The sequence below is a fragment of the Protopterus annectens genome, chromosome 2.part0 (genome assembly GCF_019279795.1).
Source record: "Protopterus annectens isolate FY-2018-M chromosome 2.part0, PAN1.0, whole genome shotgun sequence".
Lineage (NCBI taxonomy): Eukaryota > Metazoa > Chordata > Ceratodontiformes > Protopteridae > Protopterus > Protopterus annectens.
The window spans coordinates 1,631,037,722-1,631,064,023 of record NC_056728.1 but is presented as its reverse complement, the minus strand read 5'-3'; the positions used below and the strand labels follow the sequence as shown (position 1 = coordinate 1,631,064,023).

At 39.5% G+C, this 26,302-nt stretch overlaps 1 protein-coding gene across 1 annotated transcript in view; it reads right to left on the bottom strand.

The window, feature by feature from the left end:
• Positions 1-26,302, bottom strand: part of LOC122792862 (peroxidasin homolog) — a 1,098,019-nt gene that overhangs the window by 661,242 nt on the left and 410,475 nt on the right. The window contains exon 9 of the mRNA XM_044060421.1: positions 15,713-17,216. Coding sequence (XP_043916356.1) covers positions 15,713-17,216 — 1,504 coding nt within the window. The remainder of the gene's footprint in view (positions 1-15,712; positions 17,217-26,302) is intronic.

The window sequence follows — 26,302 nt, the reverse complement described above, 5'->3', positions numbered from 1 at the left end:
GGCAGTTAGCTTAGTACTAAACTATGAACCTATGAACCTATAGAGCATTTGACATGTACTGAGTGTGACTAGCCTAAAATGCATTGCTCCCTACACAGACATTGCAACACACATAAAACATCCACAACCGACATGTGTGGGTATAGAACCTCTAACAGAGGTCTATAGCATACTACAGCAGATATGGCACACGCTACATAGATTATTTATTTATTTATTTATTTTATTTTATTTTACATTTGTTAACCGGAGGTGTCTGACTGAGCCGAAAATGCCCTTTTTCAGCAGAGGTCCGGGGAGAAAAGCTCCACAAAGAAAAATTACAGACACATTTAGTTATTTAGACATAATCAGTATACACACAAATTACAAGAGACATGTTTTTACAGTGGCATGCAGCACAAATAGTTACAGTGGAGAGAACAATCAAAAAAGATATTAATTTTAAAAATAAAGGTAAGTAATAGTTTTGTGGTGTACAGCTGAACTTTGGAATGTAGGTAGAATACATACATAGTACACAGGTACAGTACATACATTGTAGATTAGCCAGTGTTTGTGAGTAAGATTGCAAAACTATTATAAATTGCTCTAGATTTAGTATGCATATGTTATCCACTTTCACTAGCCTGGGGAGCAATCATGGCACTGCCAACTTTGCTTGAGATGTTGCCTGATGAGGTCTTTAAAGGAGGCTTTGGATGATGTGTTTTGAATGCTAGTAGGGACAGAGTTCCATTTTTTAGCCACCAAACTACTACAGGGCTACATCCTTCCCAGAGGTGTATTTCTAGGTGGATGACATCAGCAGCCTTGCCAAAGTAGAACATACAAATTGTATGGAGTGTGACTACCCTAAAAAGCATTGTTCGCTACACAGACAGGGTCAGACAGACACACACACAAACACACACACTTGCCAAGTCTAGGATTAGACCACCTACCCAACTAATTTATCATACTACAGCAGTATACAGTTACAGCACGCGCTACGGAGATTACTTGGCTAAAGCCTATCCAGAAGTGAATTTCTAGGTGGATGACATCAGCAGCCTTACCAAAGTAGAACATTTCAATTGTAGGGACTGTAACTACCCTAAAAACCAGCACTCTCTATGCAGACAGAGTCAGACAGACACACACAGTGGTCAAGGCTCGGGTTAGAACTCCTACCTAACTATTTTATCACATTACAGTAACACACAGTTATGGCATGCGCTATGGAGATTACTTGGATACAACCTTCCCAGAGATGTATTTCTAGGTGGATGACATCAGCAGCCATACCAAAGCAGAGGATTTAAATTGTAGGGGGTGTGACTACCCTAAAAAGGGTTGCTCTCTACACAGACAGAGACAGACAGACACACACACAAACACCGTTGCCAAGGCTGGGGTTAGAACTCCTGCCTAACTAGTTTATCACACTAGAGCAGTATGCAGTTATGGGATGCGCCACAGAGATTACTGGGCTAAAACTCTCCCAAAGGTGCACTTTACAGTGGATAACCCCAGCAATCTTGTCATAGTGGGGCTTTGGGGAGAGCAGTGTGTGTGCATGGGCCATAACCCATTCACCTAGGGGTTGACATGCCACATGCGGGCACAACCTGGGTCATACTTCACAGGTACATGTATACAGCTGCTAGATGACTACTTCCTTGAACAGTCATGTTGCACAGCTGGCACGTGCACCACATTCTCTATAATGCTGACAGATACCGGTGGCTAGTATCTGCAGTGAGTGACATCTGATTCTTGTGTGGTTGTGGCCCTTTGGCTGTGTGCTGGGTGGGACAGGCCTGGATGGCTCCTTGTCACAGTCACCCTCTTCCACACATCTATGTACATCTACCTTTGGCTTATTGTAGTGTGTTGTCCTTACATATATGCCTGAATTTTCATCCACTGTGTGTGCAAAGTATGAGTGGTGCATACTGAGGAGTGTCTGCACTGACATCTGCGGCTGCCAGATATGTATGGTCCACTGGTGTTTACAGACATGGCCTTCATGTGTTTAATTGTGTGCGCATGCCCAGTATGACCTATCAATATGCTGTTGACTGACATTGCCTTCATTTCTCTAAGTGTGTGGGCATGTCCAGTATGGCCGTCTGTACTGAATGCGTGAATCGAGCCCAGGTAGTTTTTACTGCTGTGCAGACCTTTGTGTTGTACACCTACAGGGAGCATGCTGTCTCTACAGGGTATCCGTCGATCATTTGGCATTGACTGTTACTACATTTCTGCATAGGATGGGGAGGCACATCTGACTATTTCTAAATTTCTACACAGGATTGGGGGGGGCACCTGACTGCTACTATATTTCTTCATAGGATGAGGGAGGCACACCTGACTATTTCTACATTTCTACACAGGATTTGGGGGCACACCTGACTATTACTACATTTCTACATAGGATGGGGGGCACACCTGACTATTTCTATGTTTCTACACAGGATTGGGGGGGCATGTCTGACACTTGTACACATTTGCTAGGACTGTACTGGTATGTCGGGTACTCCATTTAAGTCTGTAGTCTTACCTATTGTGCTGACTAGAGGCATACCAGTGAAAAACAGATCTTAGCTTTTAATTACCTACATATTAGTTTCTGACTTCCTACCCTTCAGAACTGACATTTCACTGCCTGATCTGCTGTAGTTTGTCTGTGGTGGCCTAGGGGGGTGGTTACCCATAGGCCTCATTCAGAGACCATAGCACAGCCTTTGTTTGTGTTTGTCTACACCTGTCCTTCTGGCTGTGGCTATTGTTGGGTATGTGAACCCACCTGACTGGCATGTGTGAGTCACTTACCTTGTGAGTGTCCAAGTATTGGGGGTGGTGCTGCAGGGCTGCCTATGTCGAATGCACATAGTACATTTTCTACACATGGTTAAGCACAGGTAGTGTAATGTTTGGCATCCCTTTTACTGTATGTGAGAGTCAGAAAGAGGTGTTATTCCCTGGGTCCCTCCTGTGTCAGTGTAAGTGCTATGCGTTGCCTCTTTGCCAAGGCTAGGGCATACTGGGTACACCTCCTTTTGCCTACTGGGGCAGGCTTAGGTTGTTCCTTCTCTGGGTCACTCTGTGCCTGTGCAAACCTTAGCAATGGTGGGGGGGGGGCTGTGTGGCCCTGCCCCGTGCTGTTCCTGTTGCAGCTGTTTCCGCCAGATCATACTGTGTAGCATGGCACATACAATGACAATTTGGGTACGTGTAGCTGGTGAGTACTGTAAGGCTCCACCAGATGTGTCCAGGGACGAGAACCATGACTTGAGCATCCGAAACACACGCTCTACTATAATTCTGGTCTGTGCGTGTGCCTCATTATGGAGTTCTTTTTCAGGTGCGTGTGCATTTCTGATGGGTGTCATCAGCCATGGCTCCAGTGCATATCCAGCATCCCCCACTAGATGACTGTCAGGGATGTCTCCATTGGCAAATCTGTGGTACAGCTGCATCAGATGCCAGATGTGGGAATCGTAATAGCTTCCAGGGCAGCCAGCACACATGTTCATTATTATGCCTTGGGCACACGACCTAGCATTTGATGAAGGGAAATCCCTTCTGGTTGATGTAGACCCTACTCCTGCTCACTGGGTGGTGCTTTGATGCATATGTGCGTGCAGTCTATAGCACCCACTACCTCAGGGTATTATGCTATTTGGTGGAATAGTTGCTTATTGCTGGCCAACCCCTCATGGGAGTTGAGGAAATATACATGCTCACCGACATGTGCTGACATGGCATCCAGGAACTGGTGGAGTACCCTGGATGCTGATGCCTGTGAAATCCCCATCATATCCCCAGTTGGCATTTGGAAGGTACCTGTAGCTTGTATTTGTAGGCCTACATATACCTTGGTATCCACTGGGATGGGTTCCCCTCTGTTCTGTGTGTCAGGCGTGGCCGGCACAGCTCAACAATTTGCTATAGGAGGTCCCTGGCCACCCTATAGTGCCCTACTATCTTCAGCTCATGTAGCCTTTGGTAGGTTACCCAGGGTCTGTACACTCTTCTCCATCTCTTCACTGTGGGTTGGTCGACAGCATTCACATCCTCACCACCCTCAGCCTCTTTTACAAGTTGTTGTATGATAGCTATTGCAGCCCCTATAATTTTGCTGTTCTAAGTGTTAAAAGTTCCCCACTTGTTTACACCAGTGGTGTAGAGTGTGGGAAAAACCAGAGGGGAAGGTGTCTGCATAGTTTATAGTAGTGTTCTGGGCTGGGCTGGTCTGCTGCCTGTGTAATTGGCTGATTCTGATACATTTCACCTGCCAGCTAAGCTAGTTCTCCTTGATTACCGTCCTAATGCTGTCTTCCCTTCCCATTGCCTTCCTGTTTAAGCCCGGGTGTGCGCCACACAAACAAAGTGCTCAAATGTGCACAGTGCTGCTATTTTCTGTTTTAACTTCTTTTTTCTTCCTCTAAAACTCGCACCTGCTTAGGTTTTGTAAAGAGTGCTAGGCAGGTTTAGACACACCTCCTAGCTTAGCTGTGCTAAGCTAGGAGCAAACCCTAGCCTCAGGGCTCCAATCTGCTTACAGTATGCCTGACACCCCCCATGATGTCACCTAGCTCCTAGGCTTGCACCAAGCTATTCCTACTCTTACACTGTTGGGACCTGACTCACATGCTGGGGAAAACTGGGATTCACTATCTTTCCCCTCATTTGCATAGTATTGCCTGCTAATGCATAGTTACATGTCTCACACTGAGCCTTCCCCCATAGCAACTACTACTCACTGGCCATGTTGTCTTCTGTCTGCCATTGACTTGCATGACAGAATAGTGATTTTACTTAGACTGCTTACTTTAGGTTCATTTTGTTATTTTCCCCTTGATCCCATTTGCGCTCTGCTGCCCTACGCTTAAACAGCCGAAATTGGCTAAAAAAAATAAAAGCTGATTTTTGTGGGGTTTTTTCCTGTTTGTAATGCCAATGGCCTTATACTTGGCCATTGGCATGCTTACCACATGATATGCAGCCTTTATTTGGAGCTGTCACAGCTTCATTTTGGATTTTGCAGAAATATACTCGGTTACTAACCAAGTACATTTCTGCAGATAGCACTAGTCCTGCACAGATGGTTGCAAGCTTCCTGGATTGCAAAATCACCTCATTTGCATAGATTTCTCCTGCAAATGGTGTGATTTGCATACAAGGGCTTAGTCCGTGGAGGATTAGTGCAGGAGCACCCGTGCATGCCCCTGCAGGCTGTTCCTGGATCGCACGGCAGACATATTGCCTGCTTGTGCTCCTGCACTGATCTTGCATGCTGTGCAAACTATAGAGAATCTGAGGGATGGTTTCCCAGAAGAAACAGAATAGCTTTAATACATCATATCAGACCACAGAAATAGGAAGGATTAAACTTTCCTGATATAGAAACATATATAAAAGCATCGATATCTAAAACAATCTCAGATTGGATAAGTCCAAATCACTCTGCAAATTGGAAAGAATTACTAACTGTAATATCAATAAATGAATTTGATTTACAAAATAAATTTCAAATAACGGATAAAAACAATTTGCCATGGTACATATTATGTATTAGTATGCAATATAACATAACTAAACCCAATAAACGCATATGATTAATTATTACATTGACTCATTTAGGAAAATTATTAATGCAAATATAGATTTAAAAATCTGGTTTGATCTTTTAACACCATTTATACTCACAAAGAACTTTCTACATAAAATATATAGAGAAGTTATTAATTCCTAGGAACAGAAAGGATTTGCTTGTTGGCTCCAATGTATCAAAGAACTAAAAGTTTTTGATATGCAAGTAATAAAAACAACATACAAAATTCCACAACAGGACTGGCTAACTTTACAGAGTATTCTGTCATATTTGCAAGATTTAAATAGAATAATTAACAATTCTACATTTAATCACATACCTAAATTTACTAAATACATATATAAAATCATATAAAATGACTTTGACATGGGAAACAGTATTTCAAAATTTTACCAAATATCGATAAACTATAAAACAACACCCAAAACCTTATACTGGAAATATATAACAAAAGGACATTCAATACAGTTAACTGAAGATATTAAAATAAATATCTTATTATCAATAAAATATGCATTTTTACACAATACTGGAAAGTTTTTACTGGAAATGCTTGCACAGAGCATTCTTAACCCTAGACAGAATCAGTAAAATTAGTTCTTCCATAAAAGGAATATATTGGAGATGTGAGCAAGTACGCAATGCAGATTGGAACCACATTTCCTTTGATTGTGTTAAAATTAAGCCATTTTTGAGCAGTAATAATTACTTTTTACAAGCTTTATTTAATGAATCTTTTTATTTAGCTAAATCTCTTGTATTATTAAATGTGAATGAAGGTCCTCATTTGAATAGGTCAAATATGTATCTAGTATTGACTATACTTGCAATTTCAAGGAAGTGCATAACAAGAAAATGGAATACAAACAAAATACCAACTTTGGAAGACTTCTACAGCCTACTGAAGACCACAGTATTATTGGAAATTAAAATTAAAGAACTAAAAATTTATCCAAAGTCATTTATCAACAACCTTTGTGGAAAAGTCTTATTTATTGACACTATACAATAATTCATCAGACACTCTGATAATGGATTGGACATTCTTATAAAATAACTGTATACATTAAGATCTATTATAGTGTCAGGCTAATGTAAATAGTGTACATAGTTATTTAAGATGTTATGTATAAATAGTATGGAATTTATTCAAATGTATTTGAAAAATAAAAAAAAAAAATTGAGAAAAAAAGTCTCCTAACCTCCGATGTCAGATGGCTAACCCCCTGCTCCCACTATCTAAAGGTTAAATAAGACGGAGAAATATTTTATAAAAATAACTAATGACTAAGTTTAATGATCAGTGTCCATCCATATCAACAAAATCTCCTCCTTTTCCCTTTCAAATTGTCACCTACTGTCTCCAGATCAGAAAAGTAGACCTCACCTGAGGCCTTCAGGATGGAGTATTTCAGGTTTGATCTAAAATAAAATTATGTCAAAGTGGAGAGCACTAATAAAATATTTTGAAATTATGCCAAAAAGCTTGAAAAAAAACTTAGAATGTAGCATTTTAATAGTTAAGAGCAAAGAAATATCCATTAAATAGCCATAGTTCAATCTAATAAGTTTGGTACCAATTTCAAAGCATAAACAGCGGGCAGTAGGAAATAAAGCAACTTGTATTACAGAAGACATGTTCTTGCCAGCTGGGAATAACCATAAAAATGTAAGCCTTATGGATTCAGATTATATCACTTTTTTGCATAGACTCAATGGCAATCATGTTAAATACTATTAATTCTCTGCAATGAAGTATTAGAAATCTGATATTTTCCAGAACTCTGGCACAAAGCAGTAGTGCCTTCCATACACTAGCAGCGTGTCACCTCAGATGCCATAAATGAAAGGCCAGCTGTAACAATATGCATTCTTTGTGAAGTCATTGACAAAATCATCATAGACCTTATTAAAAAAAGTAATTGCTGAACTCTTTGTCCTCAACCATGGCAAGTATGGACTTATTAAGGGCAGATCCTGTATTTTGAATCATGTTGCATTCTTTAAAGAAGTAACAGCAATCTTGGATGAGGGTTCACCTTTCCTGGGTTTATCCTAAGCTTTTGACACAGTTCCCTATGTGACAGCCCTTGACCATATAGGCAATTTAAATGTAAACAGGTGTGCTACTCAGTAGACTGAAAAAATTCTTAATCAGAGAGCTTATCAAGTAACAGGGAAGGCCTATTATCTAATCCATAGCTTCGTAGGTTCATAGGTGTATACTAGGCTAATGGTCCTGGGGCCTTTACAAGCCTAGCCAAAGGATTACCCTGGCATAGTGCCACCTGACATTAGTTCCCAGTGTCTCTGTCATGTAGAGCCATTGGAGTTATCCCCAGGGTGAATTTCCTGTTTCCCATTCACTCTTCAAGATCTGATGCTCTGCTTGACATGTATGGGAAGTCTGTTCCATAGCATGAGCAGACTCTGGGTTATGAACCTGTCCCTCCAGCATTTCTGTTAATTGTGGTAATGAGGTTGAGGTCTCTGGAGCGTGTGGTGTGGAGGGATTGGGATTTCTTTAGATGTAGCATTTCTAACAAAGCTGGGTCAGACATTCAAGCAGAGATCGCCTCTAAGTAGACGATATAAGAAAGAGAATAATTGGAGTTTTTTTGAGTGTGTCCATATAGGACAAGTATTTAAGGGCTAGGATCCTCTTTGTGAGGTACCTATGTGGCCTCTCCAGTTACTGCAGGTGTTTAGTGAGGTATATGCCAAATGGGGCATTGTACTCGATGATTGGCCTAATGAGGGAAGAGTAGAGGGAGACAATGGCCTCTTTCTTCCTGGATGCAAAACCCTTAGTAATGAGATGTGCCACATAGAAGGACTTTCTGATCACAGTGGCAATGTGGTGATCAAAAGAGAGGTTGCTGTCAACCTGTGTTCCCAGATCTCTTATAACACCTTCTGTGTTCAGTGGACTACCTTTAATGTGATAATTCATAGGAACCAGGTTTTTCCCAAAGGGGATGACGACACATTTATTGGCATTGAGCTTAAGGCCATGGTTCTGACACCAGTTGTTGGTCTCAGTGAGGCCATTCTGTAGGATGTCAACATCACTTGTGGAGTTAATAATAGCTCCCAACTTGCAATCGTATGTGAAATATGTTAGCCAGAGTCCCTTCGTGTTGCCCTGGACTTCAGAGAAGTTGATACCAAACAGGAGAGGACACAGGACTGAAGCCTGTGGGGCTCCACTCGTGACTTAGCAGTCTGACTTGGAGTCAGCTACTTTCACACTGTGGGTTCTATCTGTGAGCCAGTCTGCAACCTGCTTAGTGATATATGGGTTGATGCCAAGCTTAGTGAGTTTTTCTTTGATTCCTGAGTGTGAAATGGTATCAAAAGCCTTGGCCAGATAAAGGTAGGCTGTATGAACCACCTTGCCTTCATCCACAGCTCTGCTGACTGACTCAAAGAAGTCGACCAAGTTGAGGAGGCATGAGCTACCCTTTACAAAATCAAACTGTGTGGGATCCAGAGTTTGGAGATTCCCTATATCCTTGTTTATTAGTTCCATGATGATGTGTTCCACAGCTTTGCATATCAGACTCGTCAGGCTAATGGGGTGATACTTTCCAGGGTCTGTAGTCACTCCTCCTTTGTGGAGATGGATGACTGTAGCAGTGTACCATTTGGTAGGAACAAAGCCTGAGGTGAGGCTGTGATTGAACAGGGCACACAGGTGAGGTGCCAGTTCACTCTGTAGTTCATGTAGAACACAGCTATGGATATTGTCAGGTCCCATTGAAGCTGTATTCTTGGCCTTGGACAATGCTGTTTTAACCTGTGCAGCAGTAATACTGGATGCTTGGCAATTTACTGGCACTGTGATTGATCCTTTTTGGGGGGGAAGAGAGGAGTAAAGTTGGCACTGACTCTGTCAGCCAGTATACTGGCAATATCTGTTGGCTCAGTATAGGAGGTACCATTGTGCAGTAGCTCAGAGCAAATCAGGGTACTGCCATGGAGATTCTTTACATAACTATAGAAGGCCTTAGGGTTTTCTTTACTATATGCTGCAATTCCATTTTCATACCTAGCTTTAAAGGATGTCATGAGGTATCTCAACTTTTTGTTGAGACTGGAGTCTTGGGACTTCACCTTATTCTGCATCAGTTTCCTCCTTCTATTGTAGAGTTTGTTTATGGCAGGGGACCACCAGATTGGCTTCCTTTTTCTGGAGGAGAGCGTCTTGGTTCAATTGGATATGGCGAGATCCATGCATTTGTGTATGCGTTCATATAGTGCATTGTTGTATGATTTTGTGGTCACACAACTATTCTCCATTTGCATGAGTGCCATGAAGTTAGCCACCTCTGTGTTTTCAGGAGCCCAAAGTTAGCTTTGGAGAAGTTTTTCATTGTGGTTATCTTTGTGGGGGGGATGGGGATGTGGATTTCCAAGGTGATTAGTTTGTGGTCGGATCTAACAAGGGAGGAGCTGACTATTGGTGTACAGCAACGGTCGCCCATGTTAGTAATGACCAGGTCAAGGATGTTGCTACCTCTAGTGGGGGTAAGAATGAGCTGGTCTAGGCCATTGGAATCATACCTCCCAACTGTACTGAATTACTTGTTTTTTACAGAGTTTTGGGGTCCAAACAATGGTGTGCCACAATTCCCGAGTGACACCCCTTAATATCTGAATTTCCCAGCTTTTTTATTTAAATTTTTTTTCCCAGAGTTTTGAGATGACTTCATCATGCGTACAGTGATGTCAGCTCCGTGAAAAAGCCTGCCAGCCTGTCAGAATTGAGCTCAATAGCGTGCGTGCATTTCTGGCTGTGAGGGAATGGAACAAGGGTTCTTTAGCTGTTAATGGGCACCTGCAAGCCTTTTGGGAATGGAACAAGCTGCAGCAAGGCTGTTAGCAGGAATGGTGGTTCTAGGAATCCACAGCGAATGAACGGACTGCAAAAGTATTTAGTTTTTATGATGAGAAGGAAGATGCAAAGCTTGGACTGCAGAGTTAGTTTTTTTATGATGAGATGATCTGCCTGCCTAATTAAGTTAGTTGTGCATGTTTCCCTACATAAGCCATTAGATATAATGCCAAATTTCATCATAATGACATTAGGCAGGTGTCCCAATACTTTTAATTTACCTTATAAAAACAGCAACAAGGTGGCTTAGTCTATGTTCTCGCAGTGAAAACTCCAGAGTTCAAACGTATCTTCCATCCAGTGCCTTTGTGATCTGGAGTTTGCATATTCTCCTTCTGTCTATGCAAAGTTTATTCCGATTTCCTCCCTCAAAAAAATAAGTACATTTACACACTGCTGTGATGAAATTGCCTGAAACTAGAAATGCAAAGAAACACAACGTCAATCCCCATTTTCTATAATATATCACCACTGATGGGATTTTTTTTAATGAGTGATGGCAGTTATTCCTTTCCATGAGAGATTCCTCCTTCTTCCTCGAGTTAGTGTGACCCTGACGTTGGTATATATAATTTGGGGGGGGGGGGTGAAAATAAATTGGAATTTGATTTTTTGCCTCTCTGTGTTTCGAGGATTAGTTTCCTTCTTTTGTTTCCTTGGTGTTCTGACATTCAAGGTTCTGCAATACAACTAAAAAGTGCTGGATGATTGATTGGCTGTTGTGGTCCTGGTGACGGCTAAAACGACTCACAAACCACTCACTTACCCAGTTAACAAACAGCAAAATAAATAGGAAGGACTGAACATATTGTGATATGAGCACCTCCTCAGAATCAGCCATGGGCCCAAGAACACATTTAGGAGCCTGAATAATGCCATAAAAGGCACAAATGTGCCTAAACCGTGTCTGTGTGTTTTGGGAGGAGGAGCGGCTCATGAGAATTCAACCCTGTTTTGCCACTTGCAAGTTGCAACATGGAAGGTACCACATAAAGTAATTTCAGTATCAAACTGTATTTGTTTGTTTGTTTGTTTGTTTTAGGCATTTGTTAAGCTATAAATGTCTCTTTTCAGGAGCAGGGTCTATTTAAGTGACTTGTTCAGAATCACAGGTAGACAAATGAAGATGGAAATAATTAAACCCTGTACCCTGGATACAGGAAGCAACTAAGTAAGTAAGCAGCCCATAATGCAGCCCATAATGTTTAATTAACGATGTTTAAGCATAAAATATTGTCATATTTAGGCCTTGTGCTGCCACTTAAAATATTATGTAAATGTCGTGTCCGGCCTATTATGAAATAATGCGGCATGATATATATATTTACAGTTTTGCATAATCTGCTGAAAAGGGGTAATGCCAAAGTGTTTGTTATTTATTACAAGTTATAATGGCTGTGGGATTTCACCCCGCTGCTGACTTTCATTCAGGAAATCACACTCATAAAGTCATAAATGTATCTCAAATAATTCAAGTTTGTTCGACGTGGACTTGTCTTGGTTTGCAACAAGACCCAATTACACAAAGCAGCAGCAGGCAACAGGAGACCCACCACAGCTTTACAGTCCCAGGGGGTCTTCAGCTCTAGAAACTGCTTTTTTCAACACTGACAACATGGACATATGATAACGGCAGTTTTTTTTGGGAAGGGGGAGCTGTTAATGAAAAATGATCAATAAACTCTGCCAAGTAATTAATGCACAAACAAATAACTGCCTGTAGAGCTTTAGATAAACCAGCCCTTCACTAGACTGAGAAATTATTTTAATAGTCCAAATCGAAATAGCTTCACTACACTCATTCCAACCTGCGTTGAAAGCATAAACTACACCATTTTATATTTGCAAGCAGTACTATAAAGAACCAGCCTTAATTTTGCATGGATTATTAGCTGCTGTAAGCAGTTACTGCTATGTTAAAGTATGTTATATTAAATACACACATAACAATCTGTTTAAAATAAAGGCATCATGTTAGTCTAATTGAGAGCTAAATAAGTGGGAACATGAATGAAAACAAGCAGCTGCATGTTTAGCAGCTCCATTATTGCAAGGTCACTGCTAACGGTTTCTCTTATAATTTATACTATGTTATTAGTTATATAAGTTCATTATCCCAGCTTTTGGTGTAGGGTCAAATTTTCTACTTTAAACATCTCCTTAAAGTATTCCTTTAGTGAGCAATATGCAGCAACAAATTATTCCATTTATGTATACATCATTAACCTTCATGGAAGGGATGCTTAGCCTGAAATGGGGAGGAAAGTTAAAAACTTGGAAGGACTTTCAGTATTTTTTGTAAAACTACAAAATGTTATCACCTTAAACAATGGCATCTGTCTGTGCCACTGCTTACACACAAAAAAAATGTTTAATTCAACTGAAGGTAATACATTTGCATCTAATTAAGCAGATAAGTATGCGTGCATATTTCAAACCCTGTACCTTGGGTACAGGTAACAAGAGCCTAAAGTCCCTACCCACCACTTTTGCTTCTCCACTGCCTGCAGTGGGAAAATGTGTTTTATCTTGAATACTGGAAAATGTACTGTACTTGTTTAAAATATTTTTCTTATAATGCAGCACAAAACATAATTATTCTGATTTTCTGTTCTTGAATTTGGGTTAATGATATTTTTTGCTATTTCCACTGAGGCACAAATGCCCTTGTGCATGATATTTTCTCACATTTGTGCTTCAGTGGAAAGAGCACAAAATATCATTAACCCATTCTACCGATCAGCTGTTATTGTTACTAAAGCCTTATTTGCTGATCAATTAATTAATGAATTAATTAATTCAGTTATCTGCTTAATCTAGTGTAGGGCTGCAGAGAAGTTAGAACTTATTTCAATGCACAATAGGTGCAAAGCATAAAAACAAATCCTCAAACAAGGTGCTAACCCATTTCAGGACACACTCATGAACATACCTGCTCTCGTACATATGAACACACACACACATGCACATGCTTTTTCAAAGTGGTACATGCATCTACAGACAAGGCAGATGTTAAGCTGCTCACTTACAACATGTCTTTTGGAAGAGGGAGGCAACCCCAACAAAACCCATGCAGACCCAGAGGGATGTACAGACTCTACACAGAAAACACCGCAGCTGAGAAGAAAGGTAATCAACCAAATAATGTAAAACAGCAATGCTGTACCAGTTAGTTAGGATTCTAAAATAGTGTAGGTCAAAGATGTTTAAGTTCGGGCATGCGCCATAGAGTAATAAAGTGTATTGTATTGTCAGAAATGGAAAAGCTGGGACTTGAAACCATTTATCAGCATGCATATGGCATATGTTGAAAATAGATCTATTACCACCAGTAATATGATGTTCTATAACAATATAATAACAGCTATGAATGAAAAATTGTGCTGTGATATAATTGATATAGATTTTTCAGCATTTGACAAGGTCATACACAAAACACTGATCAATAAAGTAAAGCAACAAGGTATTGATGTACTCTTAATAAGATGGATAGCTGCATGGCTTACAAATAGGGCATGGCAAGTATCATACAGCAACTTACTGGTGAAATCCTTGGTTACAGTCAGGGTGTCCCACAGGGCTCTGTCCTAAACCCATGTTTGTTTAGATTGTATCTTTCAGAGCTATCTTTTTTATCTGAGGTGTTCTATGGTCTGTATGCAGATGACTTGAAAATGGGTAAACTGATTACATATGTTACAGATAGGGCATGTCTGCAAAAGAAATTGACCATTTAGGCACAGGAAAATAATATGCTGATAAATGCATCAAAAACTAAGCTCATGAGATTTGGGAGACATAAATTGAAAAGTCACTAGTTCATACAACACACAGTGATGGAAAATGTAGACTCATTTAACGACCTGGGTATATGGGTAGATTCAGCTATGAGTTTTTCTAATCATATCAACCAATTGGTTAATAATAGTTATATAACTATAAGATTTATAAAAAGCTTTATAAAGTCTAGGGAATCAAAAATGATGAAGTCATTGTTTGTTAGTTACATTAGACCCAAGCTTGAGTATGGAATAATAAACAATATGCAAGCCTTATAAGAAAACATGCATGAGTAAACTGGAAAGAGTACAGCAGAGATATACCAAGGACATCCATAGATGTACAAATTTATGTTATTATGAAAACTAAAATATCTGAACTTGTACAGTGTCTCTTACAGATTTTTAAGACGAGACCTCATTCAGGTATATATAGCATTTAGAGACAACTACCTCTGGGAATGTTTGGCATTATCAAAAAGTAGTTGAAGAATCATCAGATAACCTATGTAGAAGGTTTTATAGGAATGAGAAGTGCACTAATTGGTCCTCTGACAAAGTAGCTGTTGCATGGAACAGACTAACAAATTACACTAAAGCATGTACTAGTTTAAATATTTTAAGAATGGCCTGAACACTTATTATGAGAACAACTGTTTTGATATATTGGCAGGCTAGAAGGACATTAATGCCCATGATTGAAATATCTGTTGTATGTATGGTGTGTATGCAAGTATGTATGTATATATGTAGATAAGTGTGAGAGTGAGAAGCAAATCATGGTTCACCATCTATTAGAGTGCTGCATTACTGACTCAAGCCAAAAAGCTAATGCACTACAGGAGACCGTGGGGTTTGATCATAGTGACTATGTGCTGCATGTAACCCATGAAGCTCAGTGTGCAGAGGCATACATCTCTACTAGGCAGCACATAGGTGTAAGCCATTGACCACCATAGAGTATGGGTAGGCTAGCCCAGTCTCTTGACTTGACTTTTGCCTCCAAGAAGAAGAGATTGGCAGAGAGGGCTCTCAGCCTAGCTAGAGAAGGAATGCACTGAATGGTTGCTGCTCCAGCTGGGAAACAAATAGGTCTTGATCTTGCACCTCAAGGAGGAATGAATGGTTTGAGTGGCACTAAGAAGGGGAGTTACTTGGAAGGTCATGAGATGAAGAATTTGGTAGTTTCTTTCCAGGTTTTATCCAATTATCACTTACTGCTCCAGAAATCAGCTGACAAGTCATCTTACTGAAGAATCACTTTCATATATTTTATTTAAAAATGTTTTCTATGCTGTATTGACCACTGCTAATGGCTAGTTAGACAATCAGAATAACAAAATAATTACATAGATGAATAAATAAGCAAACAAGCAGATGCATAAATAAATAGTGAATATATGTACAGCATATTTGTCAAAGTACAACACTTACTCTTCAAGTTTGTTTCTAACTTCATGGCTTTTAATCTCATTCTTGAGGTCATCAAAGGTTTGAGGCATGGAAAGGTTGCAAAAAGTCCTGTAGTCAACATATGGTGGGATTCCGTGGTCACGGCCTCGCTGGATGTTAATAGCTGCCAAGTCTAGTGCAACTGAGTGTGCCATAGAGAAAAGTCTCTCTGTTAGTTCAAGGTTAAGAAGCTGAGAAGGCATGCGCATCTTGCCAGCAGCCCCAAACAGGCCACGCAGAAGTGGATCAATACCGCCCTCCTGGATAATTCTAAATGGTGAAAAGAAAGCTTTGTGCAGAGGAATATGGCCCTCTCGGATTTCTCCAAATGTTTCATTGAAACGATATAGAATGGGATTAATCAGTGTGTGACCAAATCTGAAAGCTGCAGTAGCAAATGCATTAAATATTCCAGCATTAATATTGGGATTATAATGTTTGTATTCCCCCATCATTTTCATACCATGATCTCCCAGGATCTTTGGTAACCAGTGACTGTAAGTGATGTGTTGCATCTCAGCACCAACTATTTTCCTTGCCTCATGATAGATAATATCCCCATCCCAATGTGGATTAAGTGTTTTCAGTTCTCCAGCAATTCGATTATGTTCACGAAACCACACTGTGTGCATAGCTGTCAGTCCCAGCTGTTCATTAGCTCTGTGGTCACCTGCAAGAAAGCATGGAGTCGAATCCTCATTTTCATCCCTCATGCACTCTGTTGGTGGTCCATATGAAAATGGCAGAAGATGCTTTCCAGAACGTGTTACAAGAAGCCCTTGCTTCAGAAGGCCAAGTTCATTTGTAAGGTTCCTTAGCTCCCTTGCTTCATTATCTATGCTTCCATAGACATTAGAGGCATCAATGTATGATGTTAAATGGTTAATTTGCTCCCTTGCATACACGGAGTTCATCAACAAAGAAGTCATCCCACTACCACATACTGGGCTGGAGCGGACAAAAAACATGCACCTAGCACCTCTAACACGAGGATCATTCTGAGGTATTTGGATGGGAAGGCAAGGTGGATCATTACTGCAAGTGGCGCTACAAGGCTGTCCATTAGAGAAACTTGACATACTTAATGCAGGTACCGTTTGATCTAAGTCATGGTCAATAAATTGTCCCCACTGCATAAGCATATGTGAATACCTGTCATCAGGAGTTATTGTTTCTGTGCCTATCAATGTTGTTGACACAAGTCGTGGTAGAGGGAGAGGATGCCCATGGTATGAGCTCTGGACACTAATCCCCCTGGGAAGGCTTAGACCATTTTCATAAACTGGTTTTAGGATCCTTTCAAAAGCTGTCAGAGATGAACCCCACATAGGGTGCTGCAGGTTGTTACAGGTTCCATCTGCAGTTCTGTACTTTTGATGGAAGCAGATATTAGAGCAGTCAGGAGTACGTCTGTGTGTTGTACATCCAGAAAGGTTGGCAATCAGACTAAGGTAGTGTGGAGACACTAGTTCATTGTAGCGAAAATCTGAAAAAAGAAAAAAACAGGAAGTGAACAATGATAAATCCGCTGAAAATGAGAGCGATCAGTTTTCATTCCACATCCAGACAATTATGAAGGATCAGCAAATATAAAAAAAAGTACTGATTAAGATTAATACTTTCGTCAAAAAAATCAATATCAGTAAAATATGGGAAACCACCCCCTTCCAAACTCTGTCTCTCTCTCCAAAATATGCAGCTGATTATATTTTCAGACTTGCATCTGTGCAGTCACTGTTTTGACAAACTACACCTGAAATCTTTTTCTATTTCATCACAGCTAGCAGTAACAGACAATGACCATATTATAGCACAGATCCCGAGGTTTCAGGGGAGTTACAAGAATAAACGTGTAATGTCTTATCATAAATGTGTCTGATATAAAATATGAATGTGTACAGCTTTACTAAGGATTCATATCAGTAGCCACATATTCTAAATAAAATGCTGCAAAACATGTATAGTCTTTGCAACATGAAAATAACTGTAAGATACTATTTTGAAAAGAAAATGAGGGAAATAAAATGTTTCAGTACTGATTTTCCTCTAACACAAACACAAACACAGCACGCACACACACACACACACACACACACACACACACACACACACACACACACACACACACACACACACACACACACACACACACACCCACATGCCCACACGCGCACACGCACACACACACACACACACACACACACACACACACACACACACACACACACACACACACACACACACACACACACACACGCACACGCACACACACACACACACACACACACACACACACACACACACACACACACACACACACTCACACACACACACACACACGTTATATATATAAGGATAAGTGCATACTTTGTCAAAAGTGGCAGAATGTCAGATACATGAGCTGAAATTCACTAACAAACTGTGTAGTTCACATGAGCCCTGTGTGTTGTTTTCATCAGTTTGTTGGGTGATGCTAATTAAAGACCATTGATGGACAACCATGCTACAGCTTACATAAAATAGTAAGGAGCAGAGAGGTGCATAAATTGATGGAAATGAAAATGCACAGGAAAATGAGAGTATAATGAAATGTAAATGAGCAAAATAAAAATGCTGTGATTTATAAACATCACTTTAAAGGTTGCACAGCCTGTCTGCAGAGAGGGCTGTAGCAGCAGCTTGAGGTGAGCAGCATTATCTTGCTCCAGACACCAGCTGTGTTAACAGAGCTGTGCAGCCTGTTAAACCTCAGGCCTGTAGCTGTTACCCATAGTACCTGATCTACCATGGCTTCACTGATGCACACAGCGGGTATAGTCAGCATCAGGACATTATTCAATGTAATCTGATTTAAGGGAATGGATGGTCTTCTTGTATGCCTGGGTACCAAAGTATGTGTATCTCTTATCATGCTAGATACAGGGACCTTTCAGTGACCAAATGCAGAAATACTAAGTATTTCTTAGGCTTCTGCCTTGTGATTACTCATCAGCTTTCTCGATGTCATGTTGCTGCATATTAATGATCACATATGATTCCCCAGGATGGAAGAGGAGACAGACAGCACTGTATGTGGCTTTTACATTATAACTACTTCTCTGAGGTAAGGATGCCATAGACTGTACTCATGTGGTCATAAAGGCTCTCACTTACCCACAGCCCCAGAGCTAAATCAATGGGAAAGGCTACCATCCCTCACCTCCCAGGTAGGGTTTGAAGTATAGGGGATTATTGCCAATTGTGTAGTGTGTGTGTGTGTGTGTGTGTGTGTGTGTGTGTGTGTGTGTGTGTGTGTGTGTGTGTGTGTGTGTGTGTGTGTGTGTGTGTGTGTGTCCACACAGTTCTTAAGATTCCTACTTTTGGCACACAATGGACTTGTATGTCCATTTCCAACATTGTGATTTCTTACAGGGTCATCTTGCTACTAAACCACTTACCACAGTCTGTAGATTAAATGTTGACTGATACACATACTATGAATGTAATCTTCTCCACCAAACAAGTTTTATTTTTGTAGGTAATGCTGACTATTCCCTTAAAACCTGGATCATGACCCCCATTCACAGTGCTGAAACTGTTGCAGAGATAGAAATTTAGTACTGCTCATGTCCAGACAGAGAACATCACATGGTTGTGATGCCTGGCTATATCTGGGGGTTCTCTCCAATGCCTGCCCAATACAGGCAGCAAGTTGTTTTTGGTCTGCGCCTTTCTCCACAATATAACATAAAGAGGCAGAATTGATATCCTGACTATGTGGCAGTGTTACATCATCCACAGACAGTAGGAAGTGAAACCAATGATTATCATCAGTGGCAAAATGAGTTAACATCAATGACAGTCCCTAGGCAGCAATGAGTGCAATATGTGGCAGTACTTGCAAAACAGCTACATCTGGTCATCAGCTATGGCCTGTGAAGTCTGTGAAGAAAAACAATAAACATGATACATGTAGCATTCTCATCAGGATTTGTTGATTGCTGCATGGTCTGGTTTTACTGGTATTAGACATTAGTTCAACACCACAAAGGATGGAAAGTGGTGTGAGTCAAAGTTGTCATTATTTTACAAGGTACCACAGGACACAGTAACACAAAGCTGTCAACATAAACTGGGTGGGGGAAATAGTGAGGAAGGTATCGGCACAGGTCAGCAGATGCACAGGGACCAGAGAACACAGTAACACAACGCTGATAACAGGAAATGGACATGAGAATGTGCCATAAGGTTAAGATGCTGAGAGTGAGACTGGTGGAAGGATATATGGATTTAATGACGGTGTGCAATTAACTGAATAAGTAACTACCATATGACTGTCTTCTGGTGTTACTATGCTGCTGAGAAAGACAGGCGCTGAGGACTTCTGTGGCAGGGTTGGTGAATGAGCTTTATCATGACTATGGCATGCTGTACTTTTTTGTGGTGAAAGTGTACAGGGCTCCTGACTTCTTTTCCATGGATGTTATGATAGTTCATGACCTAAACCTGGATGATGTTTGCTGGATGGAGATAGGTAGTTGTTATCACTCATGGAGAGGGGGGAAGAATGTCTGACAGCTCCAGACACAGCTGTTGAGTGCACCACCTGCAATGGCCCGTGTACATGACCAATCTGCACCTCAAAATACCCAAGACAAAAATAGTACAGCTATTCTGTTGGCACTGGAAGTTCTACAGAGGCTAGTGCTCACTGCAGCCTTATTTGCCACCATAACTCCCACTTGAAAATTCACTTTATAATGACTTATTTCAATGCCCTTGCCTGAGTAAGTAGTATCACTGCAAAGAACACACATGACAATTATTTGCTCAGCTAAGTGCTGTGTAGCAACAGAATGTCTCTGTCCAGTGCTTCCCTCATGCCAGTAAGCATTTGTTTTTTTTTTTGTTTGATTGACTTGGGTAACCCTGTGCTGCTGGCTATGGTGGTATGCCTCCAAGAAGGCAGAGTGCAGTTTCAAAGCTTTTGTTTCCTGCACAGCTGCAGTACATCTGAGACTCTCAGCATTAGGAGATCCCTTTTGTACAAGAGATGATGTGTGCTCTACTGGTAAATCCATGGTGGAGGGGGACTCAGTGGACAGTATCTTCAGCCATACATACACCTTCCGTTGAGAGTCAGTCCCCACCTAGGAGTGGGATAGGTACTAGTGTCACAGTATTCTCTGTCTGTGATTCATCTGCAGGTATCATTGTATAATCAACAGATTCTACAGAGGTGTGTACATTGGTACCTTGTCAAGCCTCAACCATTTCTACATGCATAGCATAGAGGGCATCATAACAAACATCTTAAAGTATGCTTAAGAGTGTCTATGTGACTTGTAGTATAGATTCTGCATGAATGTGTTTCCTTCTTATGCAACCTTCCCTTCTCTGTTGCACATGTGACTTCCTGGACAGAGTTCTACATTAATCTAGCTGCTTCTTATCCAGTCTTACCATGTCTGATAGTGTTGGCCATCTGTTACTCTCCCAAAGTGCCTGTGAAAAGAATGTGCATTGTGGCTGCTTTGTTAAGTACACCCATAAGTGTAACTAATTCATGCATACAATATAGAGTATGGTTAAAATAGATGGCATGATAGCTTGTTAGAGAGTTACATGAAGAAATGGAAAACAATATTATAAGGGTATTTCTTAAGGAAAAGGAGACTTCAAAAGCAAATTTGGAAGCAATGAAATATGAATTAAAGAGTCAAAGCTATTTAGATCAGGTTAGGGCATAGGCAGTGGTACATTTATTAGAGGGCTTCTCAAGAGATTTCACTAATCATTTCTGTCAAAGTAATAACCACTTGGAGGATTTAGAAGTTAAACATAACTGCTTCAGTGCAGATCAGCTTCATTTGAGCCATGTTGGAAACAGATTAATTAAGATTTTGTTAGGAAAGTAATTCATCCTTTTTAAGGACCATGGTGAGGAGGCAGAAATAAACAAGCTTAAATCCCTTGAAAATTTATTTTTGCAATTGTAGATGCTTTAACAGCAAAATTGTAGACTTGTATAGCAGCAGGTGAATTGGTGTACCTTACTGAAACTTGGTTTAATGATTGCAACAAATCTCTAATTGTTCAAGAGTTTAAGGGACATTGTGTGGTTCATTCGAAAAAGCTGGTGGTGTATCTTTATATGTGTTTAATAAGTCAGTCTTCCCTACTGTTCATTCTGATGAGTTGCTGTTATTCTTGCTGGTGAAATTAAGTTTGACAAAATATGACTGGAGGGTTCAAATATTCTATAGATCCCCCAGGTCAGGAAAAGAGTATGATGACAGGTAATGTAGTAATATCTGTGAATTATTTCATTAAGGATGTGAATATGATCATGGAGGCCATTAACCATCCAGGAATTGACTGGCATTTCCCTTCTACCAAGTGTATTGATGCACATAAAATTATTGATAGTTGTAGTTTATACAACTACGAAAAGATTATGAAACAAGCAACCAGAGATGATAACGCATTGGCTGTTATCTGTTTAAATCATGGGACTAATTTGATTTTAAGTTGTCACATTGGTGACCCAACTGGAAAAATCATATCACTATTCTATTCATTGTGAAATAGTATAAATGTGTAAGATCAAGAATACCCCTTAAAAAGATTTATAAAACTGACGTTGTGCCTATAAATAAGGAAATTAGTTTTTGGCAGATGGATAGGCAACTGGAAGGAAAGTCAACTGAAGAAAACTGGGATGCATTTTAGGGTAAAATTGCCTTAATAAACAGGTTTATACCTGTTGCTGTAGTCACTTATCACAACAAATGTTTCCCTCCATGGTGGACAAAAAGGTTACCACAACTAAAAAATAAAAAAAGGTGAAGGTGCTTTGGAAGAGGTACGAATGTACTTCATATGTCTCTATCAAATATAGATATTATATTGAACACAAAAATTTTGAGGAGTTTATCTCTGAAAGTTAGAACTGACTATGAGAACCAGATAGCTGAGAATACTAAGATGAATAAAAAAGCCCTATCCAAGTGCTAAAGATACTTTAGGAAAGAAAATACTGCACACTTTAGTGTTAAGTATGGGGACTCAAATATTACATATCCTGTTGAACTAGTACATTTATTTGCTGAAAAAGTCTCACTTTAAATGCATGTAAGGATTATAACTGTATAACAGACAGTAGATCTGGTGTTTGTCCGAATCTCTCTTATGAGTTAGTTTCAAAGGTGTTTGGGGCCATTAAAAAGTGTAGCCTCAGGCCCTGATGATTTAAATGGACATTTTCTCTTACTGGCATAGCAAGTAGTCTGGTATCATGCCTTCAAGTAGTCTTTCAGCAATCACTGGAAGAGGGATATACTGTAAACAAATGGAAGTGAGCAGTTGTTGTCCCAGTACCCAAAGGATATGAACAGTAATCCCTGGCCAACAATAGACCTATCAGTCTGCTCAAGGAGGGTATTGGACAAAGGACTGTTTTATTTCTTAGCCAGTTATACAACACCTGTCATTCAGTGGTCTTGGGACTTGTTAGTGATGTTGTTTATCTGGATCTAGAAAGGGCCTTTGAGTCAGTCTCCCATGACAAAATACTTCATGGTATGTTAAAACATAATATCAATATCTACATTGTATGCTGGATACCCAATTGGCTATCATGAAGGAAATTTAAAGTGAGACTAGGGCATTTGTGTTCTAAAATAAGAAACACTGATTTGGGGCTTCCCCAGGGATCTTTTCTTTGCTCCATGTTTTTGGTTTATTGGTGTCTGAGTTCCCAGTATGTGATAGTACCTGGCTAAGTAAATTTGTTGATGATATTAAGGTGAGGGGGCATAGTTACAAATATGTACAATCATAATAAATTGCAAAATTATCTGGACATTTTATTTAGGTGGGTCACCAAATGGGATACAATTTAATGCCAAGAAATGCCACATGATGTATTTTTTCAAATAGAATTTTTATTGATTTTCAATTTAACACCATCACAAAACACTTACAGAATAAGAGTATCAAGGTAGTAGGTGAATACAAACTATATACAAACTATATACACCAGTGCTGCATGTAGATAAACATCAGGATGGACATAAGTAGAAAACAGAAGAATGAGCAAATCGAGATTCCACCTGAACACATGGTATAATTATTTATGTACAATCTAAAGTGACAATCATATTTGGGTAGATTGTTTGCTAAATGAGCCACACACCAATTGGACAGTGAAAGGGAGAAAACAGAAGAAAGAAAGTGAAAAGAAAGAAACAACAATAGGGTAGTAGCCATTAAGACTGCAACTTCCAAGTTAAGTAGTATGCAAGTTATCGGATAAAATTTCAAATATGGTATCCCAAAACTTCTAAAAGTAGATACATTTCTTGTGACTAATTAATAACAGTTTTTACGAGGTAATATGTTTAATCACCATGCTTCTGAAGCCCATCCATGACAACTTAGTACGATCCATCCAATTTTTGGTAATATAGAGTTTGACAAGAAAAAGAGTAATTAAAATGTGATATTTTAACCTTGGGATAATCATGCTTGTGATATGTAGATTTGCCATTTCCCAGGAGAGGGTTGATTTGTGGTACCCCATTTTTTGAAGCCTCGCCTTAAGAGAGCACCAAATGTTATGTGAGTATCTACAAAACCAAATTATGTGTAGGATGTCTGCTTTGGGGTAAGAGCAGCAAGGGCAAATAGTTGAGACATTCGGATTAAATTTATTTAGGTGAACAGGAGTGAAGTATAGGTTATTGGAAATCATAAATTGTGTGTAAGTAAGTTTTTTAAATGGGGAGAAGGGTAGATTTAATGGCTGATAATTTCTGCTCCTTCAAAAAATTCAGACCATGCAAATACTAAATTATCTTGATGTAGAATTGTGCTAATCATCCTATAGGCAAGGGATAGCACACTCTTATTACTGGTTAGAGTTTCTAATAATTTAGAGACTAGATTTAGAGCTGGACCATCTATGTCGAAATCGAAGGGGAAGATGACAATAAGATCCCTTAACTGACACAGAATTAAGGTAAATTTTTGTTCTGGAAATAACCGTTATCCTTGTGCTCTGGATAATGACATTTTGATCTCATTATGTTCGGAGAGAGATTTAGGATACATGGTGGATGATGCGTTGCACTTTGATGATCATATCAAGACAGTTCGTGGCCTTTTAAATGACATCTTGAGGGCAGTCTCTAGTAGAGAGAACGAAGTTTTAATTCCTCTCTTTACTACTACTGTACAGTCTGTTATGCAATATTGGGAGTCTTTCAGTTGTTATAACACTTGCTAAATAAATATACTGGAGAAAATACAGAAGATGCTCAATAGGCAAGTGAGGAAATTGAAACATTTCAGCTATAAAGAGAGATTGGCAAGTCTTTCCCTGTACTCAGCTGGTTATACGCTTTAAAATGTGACTTTATTCCTGTGTATAAATCATTAAGAGATGAGACATTTACAGTTTATCTTGGTGTTACATTTTTTGGGCAAGTATTAATATCAAAAATAGCAATTTATATGTGAGATTGCGAGATGTTAAAACATCAGTTAAGAGCAGGTATTTTCATCATGGAGGAGGGACATTATGAAACTCTGTCCTCTAAATATATAAGGGAAGTTGGCAGTGGCAAACTTTTTAACTTCCTGATAGACAAATGGTATAGAAATTTTGTTTATATTTCTGCTCTAAATGCTGGTAAACTCATAAGTGGCTACTAGGAGCTCTGAGTTTAAATTTCTTCTAGAGTGAATATTGAACATTGAAAGAAGGCAAAAAATTTGTTGGAGAAGTTACAGCACCATTGGGGGGGGGGGGGCATCCAGAAGGAGAAAGCAGATGAAGGTTATGAAAATGGTAAAATATCACTAAAGGGAGCTCTATAGTGAAAAATTATAGAAGAATGTATTAGCTAGGAAATTATGATGATTAATCAGTAGCTAAACATGATACTAGATAAACGTCACCGTGGAAAAGTGAGGAAGATGCTGAATCAGGGTAAGATGGTTAATGCTTCATGGAGGGATGGTTTAGTGTATGAGTTTTATAGAGCATGTCTAGTAAGAAAAGACACTTGTCAGTTATGGTCTTTATTGAATGGTTCAGGGGGAACTGGGTACAGTCATAATACTGAAAGCATACATACTTTGAAAGAAAAGTGCTTAGAGTGCTGCATAGGGTCTGTACTAGTCAGACTTTCTCGGTCAAACAATATTAAATAAATAAAAAGGATTTGAGAAAATGGAAGCTACTGGCATTATAGACTAAAGGCTATAGGCTGCTGCTAAAGTTATGATAGATAAGAATAATAGAGTATTAGAGGAGGCTTTATAAGTAAAATCATTCCTGGTACATAATAGAAGGGTATTAGAGAGTTACCTTTGATTGTAAGAGTAATTGTGGACAGTTTTACAAATTGGAGGGGGGCAGAGGAGTAGATGGGCTCTCTAATAAAAGTGCAGGACCCAATGCTGTAAGTCTTTACATTTCAAAAATAAACAGTGATCAATATAAATTGTAATATTAAAGGTGTTTAATTTGACAGGGAATTGGAAATTAAATTATCATTGTTTAATGATTACATTGCTATATTTTCA